At 44.5% G+C, this 25,686-nt stretch overlaps 1 protein-coding gene across 5 annotated transcripts in view; it reads right to left on the reverse strand.

Annotated features, from left to right (window-relative positions):
• The window catches only part of TANC1 (tetratricopeptide repeat, ankyrin repeat and coiled-coil containing 1), a 230,376-nt gene that overhangs the window by 55,248 nt on the left and 149,442 nt on the right, over positions 1–25,686 (reverse strand). For 3 of the 5 annotated variants that reach the window (XM_024735882.1, XM_024735884.1, XM_024735885.1), the window contains 6 exons: positions 24,834–24,964; positions 23,603–23,789; positions 10,176–10,439; positions 3,745–3,867; positions 2,630–2,911; positions 1,703–1,860 (listed from right to left, as the gene is read on the reverse strand). In XM_024735882.1, coding sequence (XP_024591650.1) covers positions 1,703–1,860; positions 2,630–2,911; positions 3,745–3,867; positions 10,176–10,439; positions 23,603–23,789; positions 24,834–24,964 — 1,145 coding nt within the window. The remainder of the gene's footprint in view (positions 1–1,702; positions 1,861–2,629; positions 2,912–3,744; positions 3,868–10,175; positions 10,440–23,602; positions 23,790–24,833; positions 24,965–25,686) is intronic. The other 2 variants (XM_024735886.1, XM_024735887.1) reach the window with 2 other exon arrangements.

Genomic DNA, 25,686 nt, shown 5'->3' on the forward strand with positions numbered 1-25,686 from the left:
GTCAGAGGATCCTTTTTGTTGGGATGGATTTGAAGTGGCAACAGGCTATTCATGAGAGAGACCCCCAGGGAAGTGCCAAATGCGGCACTGTCTTGAGAGGAGAGGCACACTGCCGATCAATGAAGAATCTGAGACTTTCCCAAATGAGGATGAATGGAGGCATATACGTACAAGGTAAGGGGGGTGAAAAGGGTCAAAACACACTCATGTAAAGTGCTTTATGTTTTTCAGAAAGGTTTGCGACACTGCAGTCCCACTCAGCCCTACAACCCCTACATAAGTAGGACAAGAACCACTAGCTACGGTTCAGAGGTGAGGGCAGCAGACAGACAGGTTGAATGACTCGCCAGGGTGAGAGACAGTTAATGGGAATATCTAGGATTCGTTTCCTGGTCTGTAGACTCTTAAAAAGCAAGTGGCAAGAGTAGATGTGGCCAATTTGGAACTGCCCTGTGACTTCTCGTTTTGATTAAATTTACCATCGACACTCAGAGGAAAGCTGACAGCTCTTCGCCTCTCCCCTGGAAAGAGATTAGCTGCAACGCAAGAGGACCTGTGAGCTTGTACGAACCACCAATGAGCTAGTACCACAGTCCACCTAGCATAGTGTTTGGCAATCCAACAGTGGGTGATGAAACCAATTTGGAGCCATAAGAGTTTTTCTTTTTTTAATTTAATACAGTGAATTTTATAGGATGTAAGAATAAGTGTAGTCTTACAATGCTTTTTCTTCAGTTGGGTGTGTGATGCTGTGTGTGAGTATCAGGTGTTTAGTGTAACATGTATTTCACATCATAGGTCACCAAGTGGTTTGAAAAATCACTGTCACGGGGTGGCTTTGAAGTCTGCACTACATCCCTCATCTCAGATCACCCACTCATGACCAGAGGACTGCCCCGAATCAGTGGTCAGGGCATCAGGGCTGCCCATGCCGGGTGAGGAACGGCCCTCATCCGGGAAGCACAAACGAGGAGAAGGGATCTGGGGCAGAGGAGCTTTCCTTTCAGTTCCCCTGGACCAACCTCACCCCAGGGGCTTTCCTCGCTAGATGCTTCTCACCGCTGTCCACCCCTGGTGGTTCTCCAGCTCCACCAACTCACGCCACTGCTGCCCCAGGAGACCCAAGTGGCTCACCAGGAATGAGAGGTGTAACCGCTTCAATGCAGGAGGGCAGCTTATGAACCTCTGCCAGATGTCAAGCAGACAGAAAATTTCAGAAGGATCATGACTGACCATGAATCTAGGAAGGGAAAGTTGGCCAAGTCTCTTACAACATCACAAAACACCTCTGACAGAAAGACACTTGGATCCAAGGGCTCTAGGCAACAGAGTGCAGGGCGGGCAGAGCCCTGGGTCACTGGGTTAAAGGCTCCCAATCTCCTGCTCTCATACAAAATGAAGGAGGACACATGCTTATCAGGATGGATTTGTGGCAAGTGCAATGATACCTCTGGCTGCTTTGAGGAACTCTTTCAATCCACTGTTTAGGAGGAATAAAAGTCTACTGCCAGTGTCCTAAGATACTAATTTTCATTAATGTCTTTTAACTGGCGTACTCTACCACAATTTTATCAAAAGCTACACTTTCGCATTAAGCAACTCTTGTCTCTGTTTTAAGATCCCTTTTTAAAATTCATTTCTCAAAAGGCAAACTAGCAAACCTCTCTCTTTGGAAGGCTCCCATAGATCAGGAGCAGATTACCTTAGAAGCGAGGTATTTCACTGCATCCTCTCTTGGTCTCTGGTTCTCTGGAGTATCAGACCCAGACCCAGGGGGGGATTTAGCTGCATTGATACCACTTGTAGAAGAACTTGGTGAAAGCAATGGAGTGAAAGGAAGATCCTGGGAGGAATCTGAAGCTGCGGCAGAGAGACTAGTTTCATTATTTACAACAAGGATAGGGTGGAATATTGAACATACTTCTTGGTCGGACCCAGAAAGTATTTTAACGGGTAATGAGTGAACATGGTCACAAATGCAAAAGCCCAAATGGGGATACAAGGCTCCCTCTCAGCCCTGTCTTCCACCATCCAGGTGCCCTCCCAGGAGAACTGCTGTTTCTGGTTTCCTTTATTACATTCCTTTTGGTTTAAAAAAACAAAAAAACCTTTCCTGGCTCACTTGTCCCTGTTTACCATGTCAGAGACACTTTCTTTTTTTACATATAAAGTAAGCTAAGAATAGTCAACTATTTGGCTACTCCTTCTGATTTTAGGTCAGTTTTTATACTTTTGGTAAATCTGGCATAGAAGACAAAGGCTGTGGAAAACAGGGTGTGAACGAATTCTGCGCAGACTCCTGGCTTGCTGTGCCAGAAGTCTAACCCACTCAGTTTTAGGACCCTGAATTCCCCAGAGCATCTGATCAGGCCTCACTGCCCACATCAAGATGGGGACAGGCCTGACAGTTGGGAGAACACCAGGGAGGGCTGGCCTCAAGCCAGGTTATAGCTGCAGAGGACCATGAGAGAGAAATATCGATAGTTCTCCAGCATACAGTCGCAAACCTGATACAGCAGCTGGGACAACTTGAGGAAAATGGGGAATTTATGTCTATCCAAACAGCAATTTCCTCCAACTATCTTACAGTAATATAATAAACTAGACAAGCAGTTAAACAGGGACATACTTTTCGGTGATGAACTGGGGCTGTTGGAAGCAATCTGCCTCATGCGGCTTCCGTGGCAGCTCAGTGCCACCAACTTAGAAATGATCGCCGTCTTCCCAAAGCCCACGTTTCCAACAACCACTGCTCCTCTGTTTTCTGTCAGTTCTGTGTTCCTCAAGTTTTCTTCTATCTGGTGAAAGAGCCAATCCCTTCCCACAAACACAGAGTCTGTAGTTATGCTCGGTACTTCGAACAACAGGGGTTTCAACAAAATGTCTTGCGGCTTGTAGGGAGCAAATCGTGCTTAGAAAAAAAAAAAAAGATCATTATTTTAGAAGAATGACATAATTTTATACACTAAAAAACTCAGTTTATCATTGCTTGTATGTTACTTTTAGCACAGACTTTAGTTTTACAACACAAGAGATCTGGAAGTATTAATATTACCAGTTTGGTTCTAGTAATACTTCCTAATACCTCATTTATCGTACCCTATTGGCCTTACAAAGGGTCCTATTAAAATGACTTTCTGGTCCTTTCATGTTTCTAAGTTATTTTCATGACTCAAGAGAGACACACAGAGGATTAGAGAAAGTGGTGAAGGGACCAAACCATGTCTCATCAGTTTATCTGAAACAGTACGTAAGACATGTTGCTTCCACTCTTATAGGAATAAAATGGAAATGCATTTTCCCTGGAGACAGGGTCCCAGCTCTTATCAGGGTGTGGTGGTGCTTTGCGCCCCTTATGGTGAGATTATTGGCCACCCAACTGTACACTACAGGTAGAAGAAGCAGGAGGTGGCCCATACAGCCCAAGGAACTGTAACAAAGCCGATTCTTTGTTGATGACCAAAAAACTCTAGTGAGTGTTAAAGGACTCCTCACTTCAAAACAACGTATTGCAGAATAGTTTTTCAACTCCAGAAGCAAGTTAATCACATAGTATAAGGAAGAAGCCCCAAAACTGTTAAGGACGGCCTCCTAGCACACCTTACTAAAAGATAAACTTTTCGCATACACACTTCATAGCATGTTTTTAAAACAGCTGGCTTGAACGCTGGTTACCACAGGCTTTCCGTGTTTAGTGAATGAGCTCATCATAGCCATGATCGCAGCGGATGCAAAGATAAATACCTTTAACTTCCTGTGCCCTGCCTCTGGCCGTATTGTGCCACGGTAACCTAATTGATGTCCGAAGGGGAGCATTTCTCTGTCCGTCTAAATAACTCAGATCTTCCAATTTGGTTGAGCTTGTCGCTGTAATATTAAACTGAAGTTTAGTCTCTTCAAAGTTGAGTTTAATATCATACCCAAACTACTATAAATTATAAATTACTAAGCAATTCATTTCAGGCTTTCAACAAAACTTACTTCAGGGTGATTTTGGTTTTGTTTGCCCACCCCAGTTAATTTTTCCGGCAATGTCGTTAACTGAAAAGTGGACAAAACTAAGTGCTCCTCATTCTTGAGTCAAAGTCACGTTGATATGGTTGCCAGGAGTCTCCATTACTCCTGGAAAGAGACAGACCTCACCAAAAAATCGTATGAAGAAAACTGACAATCGAGGGTCACTCAGTAAAGCTTCAGTACTGACTGCAAACACGCAGCACGGTGACCTGTCTTCTCTGCAGCTCCAGGGAGCCTTCTGCTGTTGCTGGAATTCCAACCTTGTTAACTAAGTGAGCAGATTCTGCACGGACAATTCCACAGTGCTCAGAACCCTAAAAGGCAGCTTTTGGCAGTAAAAGTAGCCAAGTGGACTTTATCAGAAAGCTTCAAATTTTTATGTATACATTATAGATTATATTATTATACTATATTACATCTATGTATGCATTTTTTAATTCTAAAAATAAGTAATCACATTTACCTCTGACCAAATCAATAAGACTCATAGCACATAGCTACCCGTTAAAAAGCATTAAGGATCGTTAACTGAAGCATACATCAGTTCAATTATAAAAATAATCAGTACAAAATAATTTTGTTAATTCTTAGCAAATCTTTAAAGCAAATATACAGTAGGTGTTTTTGCCTTAAAAAAAAAAAGGAACCTCCTCTTATTTACATACACATCCTAGGTCACAATAAGAAAAATCTAAATAAAATTAAACCTTATTTAGTTTGTGGGTTAAGTAGTCCAATTATAAAATACCGACATTCCTAGACATATGTTTATCTTACAGGATGATAAAATACAGATTATCATTTGAGGGTAAATGACAGGGGAGAGGGACTCATACTCCCAGGGCTAAGGCTTCTAAGGACTGGTGAAATCATTAGTGCAACAAACTTTGGAGGGACAGAAGTCAAGTTGGGCCATCTGCCTGCTGAAAACCCTCTAGCTACCCCACGGGCTCTGACACAGCTGCCGACCACCGATCAGGACCATCTGCCCGACCTAGGCCCTTCCTCACTTCCCCTCCTAAGGCCTCGGTCCTTTTCTTCCTCACTGTTAGCACCACCTCCTCTCATTCCTTCAACAGGCACCTGCGTGGCTCCATGGCCTGCCTCTGTGATGATGTGTCCCCTCTTGCTGCAGTCTCCAAAGGGCAATCAACCATGTGCCCTACTCACCTTCCCAGGCCATGGAGAAAGATCAGACACCTTGACTCTAAAAAATCACACACTGATGCTTCTTCAGTGCATCTCCACAGCCTGTTCACACACCCCGTACACATTATGTCAATATGCAACACAAAACTTTCCTGTTAGAAAGATTCAGCTAACTCCTTATGCAGGACGTCCAAATGGGCCTAAATTATGGGAATCCAATGGCAACCTCTAGCTTCTCTCCAGGTCCTTCACAACCAGGGAATGTGAAACTTCTCAGAGGGCCGCAAGGACCACAACCATCACCCTGGCTCCCTATAATAATATAGCTTGGAACGTATTTCCAGGTTCCCACCTGGGACCTGGGACTCTGACTCGGGCCTCTGCAAATGCCCCCCTCCTCAGCACACCTCACTGTGAATAAACGCACATGTTGAAGGCTGAGGTAGAACAATCCACAAGCTGGTTCAGTTTAGAGCTGGAAGAGCCACGACTGCCTGACCGGCTGCTGCTTCAGCCCCGGAGAGCACAAAGACGCCTGCAGCCTCCAAAGGTTTCCCATTTGCCTTTCCACCCTAACCCGTCAAAACATGACATTCAGTTCATAACCTTGTAACAATGGACAGGTTTAAGAAGAAGAGACTATGAAGGGCATGCCAAAGAAAGGGTTGCAAAAAAGCCCTAGTTTGACAAAGAGGCAGAAGACAGTGAGGTTTTGAATGCCTCTTTTCAGATATCCAGTCACCACAGCTTCAGCTCCGAAGCAAGCAACAGAGCGGTCCCAGCAACTCCAGAGCTCTATTTAAAACATGAATATGCTGCTTTGAAATGGACCACTGCTCAGCAGGGCTGCAAGCCCCCAGCTGCCAGCTCCCTCTGCTTTCTAAGGTATCATCACAGCCACTGAGATGGATGAAAAAGGAGCAGCAGTGACGCTGCAGCCGCTTAGCACCGCACCCAGGAGACGCCCACCCAGCTGATCAGGTGACTAGGCTGACATGCAGTCCTCTCAACACGTGCCTACGGATGCTCAGACACTACAAAAATTAGTTCGCTTCTGGTACTTAACAATAAGTGCTTTCAAAAGCCTGAACACTACACAGGGCCCAGAAAAATCAGAGAGGAAACAATAATTTCATGCTGCAATAAACCTACTGCTAGTATCTCTACAGTTAAATTAATTATAATTAATTTATACTCACTGCATACATACATTGTGTCTAACATCTGGGTGAGAGGTACATTTTAAGACGCTGCAGGAAAGAGGGTTTTTTGGGGGGAAAAGGGGGTGGGGTGGAGTAGGTGGAGTGAGAAGCACAGGGAGACTTCTCTAAGCTGAGCAAAGGGAAACATCTGTTGAAACACCACGGATTAACCTATCAAAGGTAAATACCATTAAGTCCAGGGCAATCACCAGTTAAAGTTTCAAGAAAATTGGCTGGTAATTTTGCTTGTTGATTTCCTACACTAAACACAGTGTTCTGTGATTCACTTAGAATTTCAAAAGACAAAAACAGGTAGTCCAAAAGGTAGAACCCAGGGACCTCCCTGGTGGGCCAATGGGTAAGACTCCATGCTCCCAATGCAGGTGGGGCCCGGGTTTGATCCCTGGTGGGGGAACCAGATCCCGCATGCCGCAACTAAGAAGCCTACATGCCGCAACTAAGAAGCCCATATGCCGCAACTAAGAATGGGAGAAAATATTTGCAAATGAAGCAACAGACAAAGGATTAATCCCCCAAATATACAAACAGTTCATGGAGCTCAATATCAAAAAAAAAACAAACAACCCAATCAAAAAATGGGCAGAAGACCTAAACAGACATCTCTCCAAGGAGGACATACAGATGGCCAAGGGGCACATGAAAGGATGCTCAACATCACTATTAGAGAAATGCAAATCAAAACTGCAATGAGGTATCACCTCACACCACTCAGAATGGCCATCATCAAAAAATCTTCAAACAATAAATGCAATAAACGCTAAAGAGGGTGTGGAGAAAAGGGAACCCTCTTGCACTGTCGGTAGGAATGTAAATTGATAGAGCCACTGTGGAGAACAGTATGAGGTTCCTTAAAAAACTAAAAATAGAACTACCATATGACCCAGCAATCCCACTACTGGGCATACACCCTGAGAAAACCATAATTTAAAAAGACACATGCACCCCAATGTTCACTGCAGCAGTATTTTCAATAGCCAGGACACGGAAACAACCTAGATGTCCGAAGACGGATGAATGCATAAAGATATGGTACATATATACAATGGAATATTACTCAGCCATAAAAAGGAATGAAATTGGGTCATTTGTAGAGATGTGGATGGATCTAGAGAGTGTCATACAGAGTGAAGTAAGCCAGAAAGAGAAAAACAAATATCGTATATTAATGCATATATGTGGAATCTAGAAAACTGGTACAGATGAACCGATTTGTAGGGCAGGAATAGAGACAGAGATATAGAGAACGGACATGTGGACACAGAGGGGGAAGGGGAGGGTTGGACGAATTGGGAGATTAGGTTAAAAAAAAGTAATATTCAAATATCTTTTTAAAAAAGAGTCCGCATGCCACAACAAAAGATGCCACAACGAAGATCTCACGTGCCACAACTAAGACCCAGCGCAGCCAAAATAAATAAATATTTTTAAAAATAGGTAGAACCCAATTACCCAACTTCTGGATTATCCAAGATATCATTTTAAAGGCTTCTCACTCTGCTTTTTAATGAAGGAATAAGGTGTCTGTTTCATACATTTTGATGTGGCATATACAGTAATAACCTGACTGCAGCTTTCTAAATCAATTCCACTTCAACAAATGCTTTTACAAAGAAAAATCTCTGCAGAGCAAAACAATCACCACAGCTGGCCAACTTACTTTCATAATCTTTGACCAAAAAATTTCACTGTACGAGACAGTTAACACTGAAGCGACAACTCCAGTTCTTTGTGACAGGCTCAGTGACAGTACAGGCAGGCAGCCTTAGGAACTTGTTTCCATATCCTCACCCCCCAGGGGAACCATGTCCCTTGGGGAAGCTGGCATCACCCTTCCTTCACCTGCTAGTCCTTTACTCGGCCCTCATGTACCAAAATACCTTTCCTATCAAATGGCAATTTCTCTGTGTTTACGTGGACCTTGACATGCAAACACTTCCAAGAGATTTCAGTATACGGTCCTTCCCATTTTACTTCAATCCTTCGAACACTGAGCGTTGCCTACTGCCCTGTTTGTAGCAGCCTGCCTTCTAATCCCTAGATAAACAGCTCTGCATATAGTCTATAACCTGAGTCTTTTATTCTTTTCAATGATACTTGAAAAATCTTGGCATTCCCTCTTAACTGAGGTTCAGCTTTAGGGGTAAGAGGGTGGGCAATGAAGAATCTACCAGACTCCCAGCTTGTTAGCAGAATTGATACTATGATGTAAGGCACTTGCCTATTTCCTTCCAAAATACGTTTTTAGTTTATAAAATATGCAACACAGAGAAATGAGCTAACCCATTCAGAGGTAAAACCCTCCCAATTTCACAGGAGGTCCAGTTCAAGTGCATCCATAGATGCTAATGAATGAGCACAGCAGAAATCAGAAAGGCCTGCTCTATAATCACTGCAGTCTCCTGGAAACGCTCAGCTCATACCCACTGTCACTTCACGTGGCAGGAAACCACATAAAAGAACATCAAGCAGAAAACATAACCCGAAAGGGGGTCCTTTTACCACTGTTAAGGTAATTTATTAATGTGTTTTCCTAATTTTGAAATAGCTTCATTAAATTGAATGTGAGTTTGCTATTTTGTTGAAGTCAATAAAGCTACGAAGTCCTGAGATAATACAAATGAACCATTCATCACATCCAGGTAAAAATGGTCTAAAATGCCTTGGGTGCAACATATTATGCCGTAGATAGTGGGAGGGTGGTGGGAGGACACAAAAGCTTCTGGAAGAATCATCACTCAATACGCAGAGAGCTCTCAGTACTTCCCTCTGGCAGGCACGCCAGATCCCTTTGAAAGTGAATTAAGAGTTGTGTCTCTGAACTTTTCCATTAGGGCCATTTATTTATCAGCTGCTTCAGAGTTCCATTGTAAAACACACCCAATAACAACCAGAGCGGCCTGGCACATCCCAAAGGAGCAATATAAAATCACAGAGAAATCCTTTGATGTAGGAAGAAAGATCCTGGGTCCAGGCCTTGGCAGAGGAGAAATTTAAAGGCCTCATTGGTAACAAAGATGATCAAAACAAGTTCCTCTTCTAAATTCAACAGAAGAGCACTGAGTTTAGAAACTTGGGAGCTTAAAGCAGGCACGACAGCTCAGAGGCAGAGTTCCCTTCCCCACCCACTGAGAACTAGTCTCCTTGCCTCACAACCACTCACTGACCAGTCAACCAGCACCAGTCACCACTTCTGCATTCTCTTCTCAGCTCTGGCTGCCACATCTTGCTGAAGGGCACGTCTGTCTCACCTATTTTCATTTCCTTGATGGAGAGCTCTCTTTCCTGCTGCTTATGTTTTAAACTATGAGCTCCCTTGAAACTGAATTACACAAAAATTGGACCTCGTATCTGTGTGATGGGCCTCAATTACAAAAAATTAGTTTGAAAGTTGGATTAGAAATTCTTTGAGCTAATATTAACAAACTCATTCTAAACAACAATTCCCATTGACCAAGCTGTAAATCCTCAATTAACTCCGACTCAAAATAACAAAAAACAAGGACAGAGCTTTTGGTGCTTTCTTCCCTCAAACACAAAGAGCCATACAGTCTAAATATTAGATTTAAAGAATTCCAGAGGGGGAGGGTCACTTAAAGACCATTAAGTGCAGCCTTATGTTTACCCTCATGTTTACAGATGGGTAACCTAAGGCCTACAAAAGGCAAGGGCCTGACCCATGATCACAAGTTTGGCCTGTGTCTGGATTAGATTCCCAAGTGAAGAGAGTGAGCAGGGGGCACCTCAGAGCCAGTGAGATCACCCTTCCAGGGAGAGGCGTGGCCTTACCTGCAACTGAGTTGGGCCGTGGCATTATTAGCGAGCTGGAGCTCTGAGAATAAGGGACCGGACCATCTCCAACTGAGGCTTCGGCTTTGGGCAGCACACTCTCCGCTGGCCCAGGGGGCTCCTCTTCTGCCACTGGGGAGCAATTATCTGCCCTGCGGTCATGAAGCACTCCCTTCTGTACCCCTAACCTTAGGCTTCCGTCCTTATTCCATTCCAAACTGGAGCCACTCCGGTCATCATTTTCGGATGAACTTGTAATTGTGGCTGAAATGAGAGACCAAAATACTTTGAAGGAAGCCAGGAATTGCTGGTGCCGTTGACAGCACACACACACACACACACACACACACACACACACACACACACGCACACACCCTTCCCCATGATCAATGGAAAGCTTTCTGGCCCGCAAAGATTTTTATCAAAGTATGTTTCATACAGTGTATTTTAGTAAATTAGAAGAATGTTGCTTATCAGGGGAAATAAACTGCTAAATCATTCTACAGGGGAGGAAAAAGAAAACTCTGAGAAGAAGATAATGAAAAAGCTGTCTAAAAGTACCTGAGAGCTAACAGTAAATCTATGTAATTTGGAAATGATATAGCCTGTCTTTTAACAAAGATGAATCGCCTCACAAAAGAATTCAAATCTCATTAAATTCCCTTGAACCTTTAAGTATTTTTCCCAAATTAATAACATTTGTGGATAAAGAGAGGGGGCAGGGCAGCACAATAGTTAGTACAGAAAAGATGCAGGAGAAAAATCTATAAAACAAAAACACAACTATTAAGTCAAGCAGAAATTTGATCCTTAGAATTAAACTTTATAACATCTGTTCAAGACGATCCAGAGAGGCTGACGTGACTATTCCTTTAGCAGCTCAGAATGGAAACCTCTACGTAACCAGCGCCGGGAATACGCAAGCATGGGAAGGGACACTTGACGGCAGAATTAAAATTTAACCTCTTCTAAGAAAAACAGGATGGAAAAACATCTTGGCAAAAGAGGACGAATATGGTGAAGGAAAGCAGCAGCATTCACTCCACACATCTACAAACAGCCACTTCTGAAGACGCTGAGCCATATGTGATCCGCTTGCAAGCAACACTGGCTTGAGTCCTTGAGAATAGAGGCCAGGTCCTCTGATCTTTATTTGGATCCCAGCAGCTCAGGCCCTTAACTACAAGACTTAAATGGGAGTGCACAGGGTCAGAGGGCATTCAGGACCCAGCTGCCTGGATGAAGCTGCTTCTTCAACATACCCCGATGATACACACTTTACCAGCAGGCTGGTGAATTAGCTCCAACAGAGTCTGTCATCTAGGATCAAAGGGTCTGAAGGGGTTTTGTTTTGTTTATTTTTACAATGCTCTTTATGGTTTAGAAGTAAGGACAAAACAATTTCCTCCCGTGACGCGACCGACCGCAGGGTATCCTGTCACAATTCTCAAACTATCTTTGCTCCTGCTGGACTTAGCACTCACTGCTTATCTCCCTGCTTAAAACTCCCTTCTACATGCTGAAGCCTCCTTAGAGGATGCACCACGAGCTGATCCCTTCCTTTTCTGAGCACATACTCAGTGCTCAGTAAATGTTTGCTTATTCAACGAATGAGCAAATGAACAAACTACATTTAATCTGTTATTGGTTCAGGATTGTTGACATTATGTCTCTAACCGAAGCGTAAGCTGATTTGAGAGGGGCCTGTCACATCTTCAGGGTACCTGTCATTACTCCCAGCCATTTCCAAGTTTTCTAGCAGGCGTACTAATACTAATCTCTCTCTCTATTTGGAATCGATCACAGTCTTCATTGTGTGTTTTTTAAATGGACCATTCATATTAGCATACGTATATTAAGTATGACTCTTTCCATCCTAAAAATGCAGGTGGTGGTAGTAACAGCAGCAGTTGTTATTTATTGAAGGTTAATGTATATATCTCTCTCTATTTGGAATCGATCACAGTCTTCATTGTGTGTTTTTTAAATGGACCATTCATATTAGCATACGTATATTAAGTATGACTCTTTCCATCCTAAAAATGCAGGTGGTGGTAGTAACAGCAGCAGTTGTTATTTATTGAAGGTTACTGTATATATCACGGATTGTGCAAAGGGCATCACAGGAATACTCTACTTTATTAATGAGATTATTGCCTCAATGGTAATTAGTTACTAATGATAACCCTATTAATAAGCTGTGACTGTGTTCCAAATTTTCATTTAAAAGTCCAGTGCTCAGGACTCAGAAAGCTTTTCCTGCAGGCATGTTGTAATTAGGTTCCCAGGCTACCCCAACACCTAAGTTACAGAAAGCGGGTGGGGCGACTGGTCTGGTTTTTATGTTGTGGCTGTTTTATCTGGGGTCACATGTTCTTAAGGTGAAAAACAAACAATGTCAGAGTGATGTTCTTTCTCCTTTGCTCTCCCGAAGTGCCATGCACTTCAGAATCAAACCCCGAAGGATCTGATCCTAACTCAGACCTCAAGCAGTGGGAACAGAAACTGGGACTTCCCTACTCCCTGTTACCAGGGACAGCACCAGAAGCAGGGCTTCCGGAACCCAAGCAGCAGCTAGGCAGGGACATTCTGGTCAGGGCTCGTGGGATGCAGGGACAGGCTGAATGCCCAGTTCTGTCAGCACAGCCACAGGTGCCCAGGCCCTGATGAGTGGCACCATTCAGGTCGTGGCAGTGAGCAGAAGGGAAGCAGGTAGAGGAAGAAGGCCCCCAGGCAGCTGGGAAGAGAAGTCCCAGATGGGGCCACGATTTCAAAAGGAGGATATTACGAGTTTACAGTATGTTTGTAAGGAGGAGACTCTCCCCCTGTCCTCAAGAAGTTCAACTAAGGGATGCGTTCCAGAGTCCACACTGAGCAGGGCCCTCTCAGAGGCAGGCAGGTGAGGAGCTCTGAAGCCAGGGCCCTCCCCCAAAGATGCTCCACTAAGATTGCCCCATTCACAACATTCCTCCCTGGGATCCAGTACCAGACCCAGGCTGACGGCTGGAAGCCCCAGCAGTGAACTTTCACCTCAGGCACAATGCAGCTCTGAAGCAGATCCAGTGGGGCAGATGAAGGCCCCAGTTCTCCCACACGACCCAGGAAGCACACCAAAGAGGGAAGCTCCGCAGTCTCCAAGAAGGGGAAAGTATTTCTTATAACAAATGACAAGCTACTCAAAAAATACCTATTCTTCTTCCAAGCTAACAGAAATAAATTCCTAATTAAGTTAGCCCAGTCACCTTCAAGTTTTAACACACACAGGGCAACATCCTAACTATGATGTTTCTTTTTAAAAAAAAAAAAAAAAAACTCTAAAAAAATCAGTGCCATTTGACATTTTCCAGAGACTGGATAATCTTGAAAAGTTCCCTAACAACTCAACTCAAAAATTCTAACATCTTATGACTTCAACTATTATAGACGCCAGTGTTCATCAATTAAGACTTGCCATCATCACTCAGGCTGGGTCTCAGTCACTCTGCAAACACACAGGATTCTGTAAAATGAGCAACTTATCAGGCCTTAAGTTTTACCAAGCTACGAGGTTAGGCTGTGCCTTACAAGTCAGTATTAAATTAGGTTTGGTACTGCTCATTGAGTCTCATGTGCTACTACTTCCGACTCGCCATGTAACTTGAAAATTCCTTTTAGCCAAGGACAGGGGGTTATCTTCCTCTGTAGACACAGCACATTTAACCAGACCTACTAGTGCACTGGGCTATACCACCTCCAAAGCACTTTCTAATTATGTTAAGACATATACATGATCACCACAACACGAGAGAAGAGGTGGAAAGGCTGAGAGCCATCAATCCCCCTTTATAGATATGGAAACACACTGGGGAGAAACTGATCTCTCTCTGTCTCTGTCTCTCTCTCTCACACACACACACACACACAGTTAGTGGTACGTCCAATACCAGTCCTTTTGACTGCACATGCAGTGTGTATTAAAACTCCCTTTGCCTTGTACAATTCTCAACATGTAAAAGGAGTTCTGTAAAGTATCTGTGGCTAAAAAGTATTTTGCAGTTCATGAAATCTGCCTTGTTAAAAACAGCAGTCCCTGGGCAGGGGCTAGTGGAGAGAGGCCAATCATGGGCTCACAGGAGCCAGGAGGGAGTCTGACTGGGAGGTGGGGGAAGCAGAGAGAGAGACCCACTCAGTCATTAAACGTTTTGCTACATATGGCACTGCAATAAAATGATTCCTTATCCTTCCCAACTTTCCCGCATCCCCTCTTTGCTTATTGAAGGTTCTTTCATATGTTGAATGTTCACTTGAAACAGAATTTTAAAAAAAACAGTAAAGTCCAGGGCCCAGTAAGTAGTTTGGTGGGATCTAAATCAAGTTGTAGGTTTAAAAGAACATCAGGAAATAAATTAAGGGACTTCCCTGGTGGCGCAGTGGTTAAGAATCCGCCTGCCAGTGCAGGGGACATGGGTTCAATCCCTGGTCCAGGAAGATCCCACATGCCATGAAGCAACAAAGCCTGTGCGCCACAACTACTGAAGCCCGCGCACCTAGAGCCTGTGCTCCACAAGAGAAGCCACCACAATGAGAAGCCCGTGCACTGCAACGAAGAGTAGCCCCTGCTCACCGCAACTAGAGAAAGCCCACATACAGCAAAGACACAATGCAGCCAAAAATAATAAATAGATAGAAATACATTAAATTGACTATTTAATGTATTACTCCAGAATTATAGATGGACTAATAGAATTACAGATGGACTAATTATAGATGGACTAATAATTATAGACTAATGCATTAGTCTAGAACTGTTTAGAAACTAAGGGCCACTGATATCAAACATATACACAGAGCCAAATTCTTCTCTCTCTTAGCTCTGGAAAAGACAAGAGGTGAAAAGTGCAAGGGGCTTGGTTCAAACTTTGGCTTTTCTTCTTTTGAGGACCCACAAGGGGGTATGTCTCTCTGGGCCCACTACTAGGAATGGGCACATTTTTGTCTTACCTTACTGACATCATCTTGTGTGTTTGATTGTGCTTCTCCCGCTACACAGGTTACTAGGAATCTTAAGACTTTCTGCCCACTTATAAGCAAAATTAATAAAATCTTATGAACCTGACTGCTGACTTCATCTTTTCTCTCACTCTTTCCCAACTCATACCTTCCCTGAAAAAGAAAATTCTTGTTTTAGTAAATGCCTATGAGCATTTCAAATCCACTAGGAAGGGATGAAATATAAATAAATAGTATCCCTAGGAAATAAGAACAACAATAGTGGCTAACATGAATATTATAATAGTGTTAATCATGCCCAGGTCCTGTCCCAAACTCTCCCTGGGAGAGAAAATTAGATAGAAGGGCATATGTAAAGTGCTTCGTATATCATAAGGACCCAAGAATGCTTTCCTCCCCATACAACTGAAGAAAAATAAAGTAGCACTAATAAAACCCAAACAAACATCTTTCAGCTTCTATATCCAGTTTAATGGTTGAGGGGAAGAGTCTAAAAGTTAAAACACGGGACCAAAGAATTAGAGACCAAACAAGAAAGAAGTAGACCGGTTGCTTATGAAAGTGGAGGAAGGGAAGGAGTGAGTAAAAAAAGGAAAATCCAACTAGTGCAGACACTGTCTCTTTGACCCGACTTTATAAAGATCATCAGCAACTCTAGAAAGCGAAGAACGTCCCACCGAGGCTGGGGCAAGATCAAAGTGACAGGTGCAGGAAGCCACGGGCCCACTACCTGGTCCTCTGGACCCGACAGCACTCGGTGCACTCCTCTGCTGTGTACTCACGCCTCACACGGTTCAGGCTGCCGTGCCACACTCTGGACTTCCCTGAGTGACAAAGGGGGAAGACTGCAAGGATGAAACCAGCCTGCTGGGAACCTTCTGACCAGAAATGCCAGACTGTGCTTCTCCCTCTGCCCCACCCACATACTAACAAACCGCAGGGAACAAAGTCTGAGGCTCGCTGCTCTCACCTCCGGCAGCCCAGGAAGGCGAGCGAAGGCACTCACGTCTGGCAGGATGGGGGCAGGTGGCCTGAGTCACCTCTGGCTCTTCCTCTCACCTCTCTGCGTGGACAGCGGCGCGTGGCTCCTCTGGCCAGCCCTGGGGAGCCGCCGAGGGCCCTGCACTTTGGCTCGTGACAGACAGATCTCTGTCCCAAATCTCTGGCTCAGTGCTCACGGCTGTGCACAAGGTGCACTCTGCTGTGACAGGCAGCGAGGCCAGGGGCCCGAGCCACAGCCACGCAGCCCTCTGTGGGCAGCTGGGGCGGGGCAGTGGGGGAGGGGAGGACAGGTCCCCTCACTCGGCCGCACCATTCCAACCTCAGCCCCACCCCACATGGCCCAGACTCAGTGGGACAGGGCAGGCAGCGGCCTCCGGAGAACAGCCTGCGGACCTGAACAACAGGAAGTTTTCTAGCAATAGCACGTGACACGGTGTCCTGGTAAGGCTTCGCATAACCCGAACACCAAAGGCCTAGACGCTGGCACTTCTGACTTAGTCCAAGGACTCCACAGAATTCTGGATTCTTCCAGAAAAAAGCAGAAGGCACTATTAATGGCTGGTATTATTATGCACCTACGGCATACACCTTCCATCAGAGGGCACTGCCATGTTTTAAACCCTTTTCAGCTAGTGACAACTTGCCCAAGTTTCAAAGGGCAGGAGACCATTCTTTGGTTCCACAGGTAAACAAGTTTTAAAGTAGATACTGTGCCTATCTCTGCTGTCCCAGTACTGAAAGAAACGTGCTCCTGGTGTGCAGTCGGTGCCAGTAAATGCTTCCGACAAAACAGCCCAGAGAATCCAACCACGGTCTGAATACAAGTATAGCAAGCGCTTTGCTAACTCGCATCACCGCCAAGGACTTCTTTCCCATGTTAAGTACGTTACCAAATTATATATGTAAAAGCAAATTTTCCTCCTTCACCCAAGAGATTAAAAAGCTTCTATAATTAAGGATGATTTTTTAAATTGCAGGCAGTGTAGCAAAATGAATAGTAACACAGATTTGAAACACTCTAAATAGTTATTACCAAATCAATTTCAAAGCATTTCAATTTAGTAGCAAGCAGGGCAAGACAGGTGGCAACAAAGCAGTATTAGCATAAAATCAAAAGGACAGGAGTTACAAGTTAAAAATGAAAATAAAGTACAATTAATTCCTCTTTGTGTGCCTCTCTCTGCATCTGATCATCTCCCTTGGGACACAAAGTCCAGGAAATAAAAGGTCTAAAGCTACCTCTAGAATCACTTTCATTTTACAAGCCTAGGAAGGCAGAGAAGAGACATGCAGGAAGATAAAAGTCAGCCCAGGGTAACTTTTCTTTATGTCCTAAGCAACTGGGCAGAAGAACAAATATTATCAAACTCCAGCAAGGATGCTAATCAAGTGTCCGGTATTTCACTGCAAGCCACTTTTGCAGGAGCAATATTCCTGTGAAGGTAATTCCCCTGCCTAAATATACACCAACACAGCCAAAAATAAAACAAATAAATTCATTAATTAAAGAAAACGTATACCTGCCTCCCAGCTTCAAAGTGGGCAGGGGGAGAGCAAATGTAAGCTCCCTCCCCGATGAGTTCTGGCTTTACCCTCTTAAAATTCTGAGCACTTAATCATCCTGAAAGCTACCTGGCCTGGTGGAATGTGGGTGGCTCAGGTGTGGGGCAGCAGGGCAGGTGGAGACACACCTGATCTGCTGAGAAGACACACCCAGTGCGGACGATGGTCGGGTGAGAGGTGAGATGTGGCTGTCCTCCACTCAGAACCCCCTCCCCTCCCTTCGTGGGGCTGTCCTAACACCAACCCTCAAAAGGAAACCCATCCAACAGGCTATGAAAGCCACTGGGAGATTATAAATGTCAGCAGGTACAAGCAGGTGGCAAAGAAAGGAAATGGAAGGGGTGACTGACTTTTAATGGCCTCTCTCTCTGCCAGAATTTTTTAAATTGCTACCTGGAAATCCTTCTCCTGGGCACCTCTATCATTAATGGATAGGAAGAATTTATTATTGTTTTAAATCTTGATAGGAAAGCTGATTTTTGTTTGTTTCTCCTCATCCAACATCCATCCTCTTTCTCCCTAAATAAGTAGCCCATTTCTCTGAATACACACACACATAAAATATTGAACATGATATGGACATAAACAAAAACTACACAGTATCTTTAAATCAAAAGTGCTTTAAAGCCTGCTATTCTCAGTGATGTTTTCTTTTTTTTAATCAGATTGGTTTTCACACAGATTCCAGTGAATACACATACAGGCATACTATGTTTTACTGCACTTCACAGAAATTGGGTTTTATTCAAATTGAAGGTTTGTGGCAAGTCGGCATTGAACGAGTCTAAGGGCGCCATTTTTCCAACAGCATTTGCTCACTTCATGTCTATGTGTCACATTTTGGTCATTCTCGAAATATTTCAAATCCTCTACAAACAAAAAGATTACAGCTCGCTGAAGGCACCGATGATGGTCAGCATTTTTTAGCAATAAAGTGTTTTTTAATTAAGGTAAGTACACTGCTTTTTTCTTTAGACATAATACTGTTGCACACTTAACAGACTACAGTACAACTTTTATACACATTAAGAAACAAAAAAATTTGTGTGACTCGCTTTACTGCGATATTTGCTCTGTTATGGCGGTCTGGAATCAAGCCTGCAATATCCCTGAGGTCTGCCCATACTTAATTTTTTTCTAAGCCAGGATTAATAGTCTACAATTTCCATTTGTAACAGATGGAAGCAAGTTATATTCAAGGGAGTGTCACTAAGAAAAAATGTTCTTTCCACCATGGAGGAAATACCTTTAAATGCTACTTCTTTATAAAGTCTTCCTTTTCAAAGCAAATAATTAAAAAGCTGCTTCATGGTGACTGAGTACAGCTGCTGTCACATTTAGAAGGTTTTCACATTGCAGCTTTGTGAAATCAGACACTAACTTCTAGGTAATGCCAATGATTTTATTATGTAAAGAGTAAGGAATTTTACTTTAAATTTTACTAAATTTTTACTAAAATTTTACTAAAAAAAAAAAAAAGGAGGGCTTCCCTGGTGGCGCAGTGGTTGAGAAAAAAAAAGACATTTGTAGGGAATGTAGTTAATCCCATCCAGCTCAGACAGTATTTCTACATGACAGAATTATTAAACTTCTGAAGACATTTATGATGGAAGAACTTGGAGCTCCTGAAATAGGATGCAGCGGGACTCCCCTCTGCATTACACCGTGAACATGGGGCAAGGGGTGGAGAGGGGCCTGCTAGGCCTTGGCCTCCACAGAGAAGGACTGGAAGGGGCCCAAATAAATTCCTCTCATGGTCATTAGCCTGCCCTTTCTCCTACTAAGCAATTCCAAAAGGAAATTCTCTTCACCTGCACATGTATCAAAACCAGTAGAAACAGAACCCAGGCAGGGCACCCTGTGGCAGCCTGAGAAGGCTGTCTGGGCACGTGGGAACACGAACTTCCCTTCATGGCATCTGTTGGGCAAAAATATTTAGACTGAATAGAATCATCACGAAGGAAGTCACCTTGAATAGTAAGCGGGAGGCCCAGGAATTGTTAAGGATGGGTTAGCATTGTTAGAAATTTCCCCTAAATAAACTGTGCTAATACTGTACGTGGAGCTCTGGTCTGAACCCCGGATGGGAGCCTACAGCTTCCCCAAAGCTTGCTATGTCATGGCAGCTGCGTGCTCTTTACGTCAGCCCACCCCCAAACCTTTGCCACTCCAACCTGAGCTCCATGGGTTGATAAATCTCAAACAACTTCAAATGGAAAATTAAATGGAAAGCCTCTTCCTCCCTTCTCCAGGCCCTGTGTAATCCGGAACATGAATCTTAACCAGCCTGTTTTACAAGCAGCTGCAGGGCCTCCCAAAGCAGGAAGCCAAGATATCTCGCCTTCATCGGTGCCCACTGGGTTCACTGTGTTCTTGAATATTTTACTCTGTGGAACAGTTAAGATGCCCAAAGGCTACACCTTATAAAAACAGACATGTTCGTCACTGCCCACCCCCCAGCAATCACAGAAGCACAACTGAGTCACAGATCCCTGCTCCTTGAAGAGGCAACGGAATCTGCGTACCCTGTACTGATTCGGGAGGAAGCTCGTCCCTCCTCTGGCCCTGCCACGCCCACCTCTTCACAGAGAGCTGTGGGTTAAGTCTGCCTGGAGATGAAATGCTTGTTTTTCCTTCTCCTCCCTACCACACCTCCAATGCATCCCCTGGCAACAGGTTCTAATTCTGCAGGTCACTGAAGGAGAGAGAACAGAGAAACACTGTCACCAGCACAGGGTTTCCCTCTCGGCCACCTATGGTCCTCGCTCCCTGCAGGAGATCAGGTGACCGGGCACGAAGCACATGCCCCCGCATGAAGCAGGGGGTCTTTGCTGAAAGAGGGACTTAGGAACCTCTTCCCGGTTCCTCCCACTTTCATCTCAATCGTTGCCATTTTTCCTGTTCAGCCGAGTTAAGGGAACATGTTGACTGAGTCAAGGAAGGAAGGACAGCCTCAATGACATGAAATGGGTCATTTAACTTTAACGACAGGACACAACTTAAAATACAGACGACATGAAAAGACTGGACAATGCCAACTTGGAATGGGAATCCCACATAGCTTCCTTAGAAACCAACTAAACCATTGCCTCCTGCAATGCAACCTGCTAAGTAGCCACAATTCTCTTTCCTTAATTTCTCATGCCCAACACCATGCTAGGAGCCCAGCAGATAGCCAGAATAAGATAAATGAGACCCCCTAACTATGTGGAGACAAAAGTAAATAACAAAACAAAAATAAGTAAACCGAGGGGCTTCCCTGGTGGCGGAATGGTTGAGAATCTGCCTGCCAATGCAGGGGACACGGGTTCGAGCCCTGGTCTGGGAAGATCCCACATGGCGCGGAGCAACTAGGCCCATGAGCCATAACTACTGAGCCTGCGCGTCTGGAGCCTGTGCTCCGCAACAAGAGAGGCCGTGACAGTGAGAGGCCCGCACACCGCGATGAAGAGCGGCCCCCACTAGCTCCAACTAGAGAAAGCCCTCGCACAGAAACGAAGACCCAACACAGCCAAAAATAAAATTAAATAAACAAAAAAAAAATTAAAAAGAAAAAAATAAGTAACTTGAAAATACTGAGATGCTATGGAGAGCATGTAATAGGGGGACTAACTGGTCTGGGCTCAGCAGGGACTGTATTAAATCAAGTACTAATTAAGAGCCTCAATACTCCTGCAGTTCAGTCGTTCATTGACAATGCAGAAAACCAACCGGCAACTTTTCTTTTCCCTCTTTAGAACACCTTTAAAATAGCAGCAATCTCTCAATGAGAGAAAGAGACAGAGTGAGAATGAATGACCGAATGAATGAGGGTAGTTTTCTGTCATTGAAAAGGTTTCTGTCAAAACAAGAAATTGGCTTGGCCATAATCAGAGGCATGAGACGTCAGTGCCAGAACACAGAATAAGAAGTAAAAGGCTGTCAAAAAAAAAAAAATCTGTAGCACTAGCCAATTTCTTGAAGGAAGACAAACTCTGAGGAGGAGAGGACATTGCAGAAGAGCCAAGAATGCTGTAAAGAAAGTCATCTGGAACAGCTAAAGCCACCACAGCGCAAAGTCCGCGCACCGCAACAAAAAGTAGCCCCGGCTCTTTACAACAGCGCAAGTCCGCGCGCAGCAGCGGAGACCCCAAGCAGCCAAAATAAATAAATAAATAATTTGTAAAAAGAAAAAAAAAAAAAAAGAAAGTCATCTGGCTAAAGTCATCAGAATTAATACCAGAGATCCTTCAGTGGTGGGCAGCTCAGAGAGACGGGGCATGAAAACAGAGGTAACACTGGGAAAAATTTGTTAGACAAAACAGCAGGTGGGGAAGCAGAGTGAGATGAGAAAGGGGAATTAGCAGAATAAGCTCACTGGAAGGGCTTGAAGCTGAGTGAAAAGAATTCAAACCTGCTACAAAAACCACAACCCACCATTCACATGAAATGTCCAGGATGAGCTAGCCAGTCTGTAGAGACAGAAAGTCGATTACCAGTTGAGTAGGGCTGGGGTATGCGGGGAAACGAGGTGTGACTTCTAAGGGTCCAGGGTTTCTTTTTGAAGTGGTAAAAATATTCTGAAATCAGATTGTGGCGACGGCTGCACAGTACTGAATAAACACAGTCCACTCAATGGTTTAAATGAGTGAATATTATGGTATGCAAATTATATCTCAATGAGACAATTCAAACAAAAAGGAAACAAAAACCCACGGAAGATCCTGATCCAAGTGAAAACTGAGGGAAGAGACTGCCTTCCTCGTGCTGACCGGCCCCTCACAGAGCCCACACCCCAGTCCTAGGCATCTCACAGATCTTCTGGGGCAATCGCCAAAGGAAAACTGGATGAACCTGCAGAGCTTGGTTTTTCGAACTACACTTGAAAGAAATTGCAGGCGACTGGAGAAAACAAAGCTCAAATGTCACTGCATTTGGTGACATACATAAAACATAAAATATCCCTCAAAGATATGTGCATCACTTGGGCAACAGGGAGGGGCTGAGCTGTGCAGGAGAGCACTGGTGTCAGACAGCAGCATGGCCTCAGCACACAAGAGACCTGAACAGCTCACCCGAAAGACACCAGGCTGCAGACTGGGACACACAGGTGCCCAGGCCCTCCTGCAGAAATGCGAACGCACTCTGTCTGGGATGGTATGTAAAAACAAGGGCTCTTAAATTCCCTGGTTGATTCTATTGTGAACATGGGACTAGAAACTACTGACCTAATCAGAAGCCTTACTTTTGATTTCCTTTGAGATGGAAAGAAGTGTGCAAAGAATTCAATTAAATGTTGCTCAAGTCACCTAGTCAAGCAGCCTAAGGGTCAGGACTACACTCTGTGTCTCCAGACTCCCAGCTCAGCACAAGCACACCTACTTTGTGGGTATGGGAATGGGTGTGTGTGGGCAGTTAGGTTTCCTTAGAAACTCCTGGCCTCCAAACAGTGGTCAGATGCCATTATAAGAAACTAAAGAACAAACACCCAGAAATACGTGGGAGATCAGTGACCTTGAGACTGAGCTGGGAAGACTTCTCAACATGCGGGGATTTCCTTGCCCTATGGTGTGTCCTATCCAGACCCGATCCCCATCAAGTAGAATTACTCAGTGAGGAGGCAAGATTTTTGTAACTTCACAGGCCAGACCTGATCTGGAAAATTTTTTACCAAATGAGCCCAGGGTTATAAAATAAACACCAAGGAATGTAAAAGCCAATGTTTCATCCTCTCAGCTGTCCATGGAGCCGGTGCTATCTGCAAAGGACAGGGCAGGCCCCGGAGGGCCGACCTTCACAAACCACGCATGCTAAAACCCTCTTAAGAAGTGCCTGGTGAACGCTCTGGCTGAAATGCATGGAGCCAGCACATGACCGAGGAGTGAGCTTCTTACCTATAATTCCACTGTCCTTGCTTTCCAGGGTGGAACTAGGGCTGCTAATGGTCTCACAGGGACTCTTGTTGGCTGCCGTCTTGCTGACACAGCTATTCAAGGTTGAGCAGGGGCTATCGGTGCTAGGAGACGCGGTACTGCTTGTAAGCGTGGAGCAAGGGCTGATGCCTTGGCTCAGAGCTGTGCACTGTGAGATGAAGGGAAGGAGGAGTTAGCGCAGCTACACATCCCTTTGTTTTTGATGCTAAAACAATGAAACTACAAACCGGAAAATGGAAAACAGTTTTGCTTTGTTTTGTTCTTCAAATCTAGGGATCTTAATATATACGGTCTTCCAACATTTAAAAGAGAAATCTCCTAGTTCTGTTCCCCCGACTTTGCCATCTTCTTTTTTCTTAAAAGGGCAGTCTTAGAAATAATTTAGTGGGAATGCGCATTTAGTAAAGCAGAAATAGCAAACAGGCAGACTTCCTTTCATTTAACGTCTGCAGAAGACAAATGGGTTCTCTGACCTCTGTGCGTTAAATCTGGGAATTCTGTTTTTGTAATGTTTCACAAGCACTGCAACCTGGTTCAATTCCTTAAGATTTACGGGCTCTGCGATCAGGGGAAGGAGACGGGCGGCCACTGCGATCTTAATCAATGCATGACACCCTCCCTGAGACCCTCGCAGGGGGCAGAGGCTCTGGCCCCTCGTTGCAATTCAGACGTACACTTCTCCTCTCAGATGTGGCAGGCTGCTGTTCGCTAGGAAGGGGAGTGCTCCTCCGTAGATGGACCATTTGATCTCATTTTATTTTGTCTCTCTATATAATCGCCTATAAATCTTTTCCTCACCCCACTGACCCTCCAAAATTTCAACGGATAAAAATGCACAGGAAAGCGTATACCAAAGCAGCCAGATGAGAAGAACGGTGCTATAAAGATAAAAGTAGTGTCATTACTAAGGAATTCTCTTGGCCGCTTTAATTCATTCCGCTACTCTTCTCCGGGTGGTGATCAGGTTAATGTGGACATTTTCGTAAATTCTACACCCTTCTGCTTCTCCTCACCGCCCCAACCTCAACTACAAAGATTCACAAACACACTGTTGAAATGAATTTCAACACGCAGCAGCCCAGACTCATTTGGCCCGAACAATGACCTCCCCACTCAGGGAGGGGGGAAGACGGTCATGCCTTCATTCATCCTCTGAGCAGGTATGACATGCAGTGTCTTCCTCGGGCATTACCATGGTTTCGTTTTTTTCTTCAATGGTGATGTGTGTGGAGCTTGGAATCCCTTCTCCCAGTAAAAATCCCAGCCTTGTCAACAGTTCTTGAGCTGCTGGCGAACAGCTCGGTTCGTTATCAGCCTTTGCTTCTGGAACAAAGAAAGAAAACAATGAAAGACACCCCTCTCTGGAATGTCAGTATCGCATCTGGAGGAGCTGGCATTACAGCTGCCTGTCTGGTGCTTCTGCGTATTTTTATAAAACGCACAAAGTTTGACAATGCTGCCTGTCCGCCAGCAATACATTCTAATTATGAGACTGTGACAGGTTAAGCAAACAGTAAAAGAGAAACACCAAGTGCAAAGGGTGAAATTGTTGACCTGAATCAGAAGACACGGTGTCATTTTCTGATGGCAATTCCTATTTCCATGTCATGAAAAATGGGTACTTCAGACACCAAAGGCAGAAAAAGGCCTACTCCTCTTACTCTTGAAGAGCACAGTGTGTCCAATGCCAACAGGAGGCTGAAATAAAGTAAAATCCAAGTGGCATGCTGCCAGAGCTATTAGATGCAGGGGCGGAGGGGGACTGAAATGCAAGCTCTCATTTAACAAGAAAGAGGCATGACCACTTCAGTGGAAACTTCCTGTGCACACCTCCTAGGAGAGAAAGTCAAAACCAGGATTCCAACCCAAGGGTCAATCATCAGGGATCCATGTTGAAACAAAGATCTTAAGTCCCAGTGAACTGTGTCCCAAGAGACAGGACCCAGTAGTACACCCTGCTGTCCATGGGGAGATGCAGAAAAATGGGTTGTCTTCTCAGCACACTCCACAGTTAAGGTTGGAAGCACGTTCCACCTGAAGGTCAC

The sequence above is a fragment of the Neophocaena asiaeorientalis genome, unplaced genomic scaffold (assembly GCF_003031525.2).
Source record: "Neophocaena asiaeorientalis asiaeorientalis breed wild unplaced genomic scaffold, Neophocaena_asiaeorientalis_V1.1 scaffold72, whole genome shotgun sequence".
NCBI lineage: Eukaryota > Metazoa > Chordata > Mammalia > Artiodactyla > Phocoenidae > Neophocaena > Neophocaena asiaeorientalis.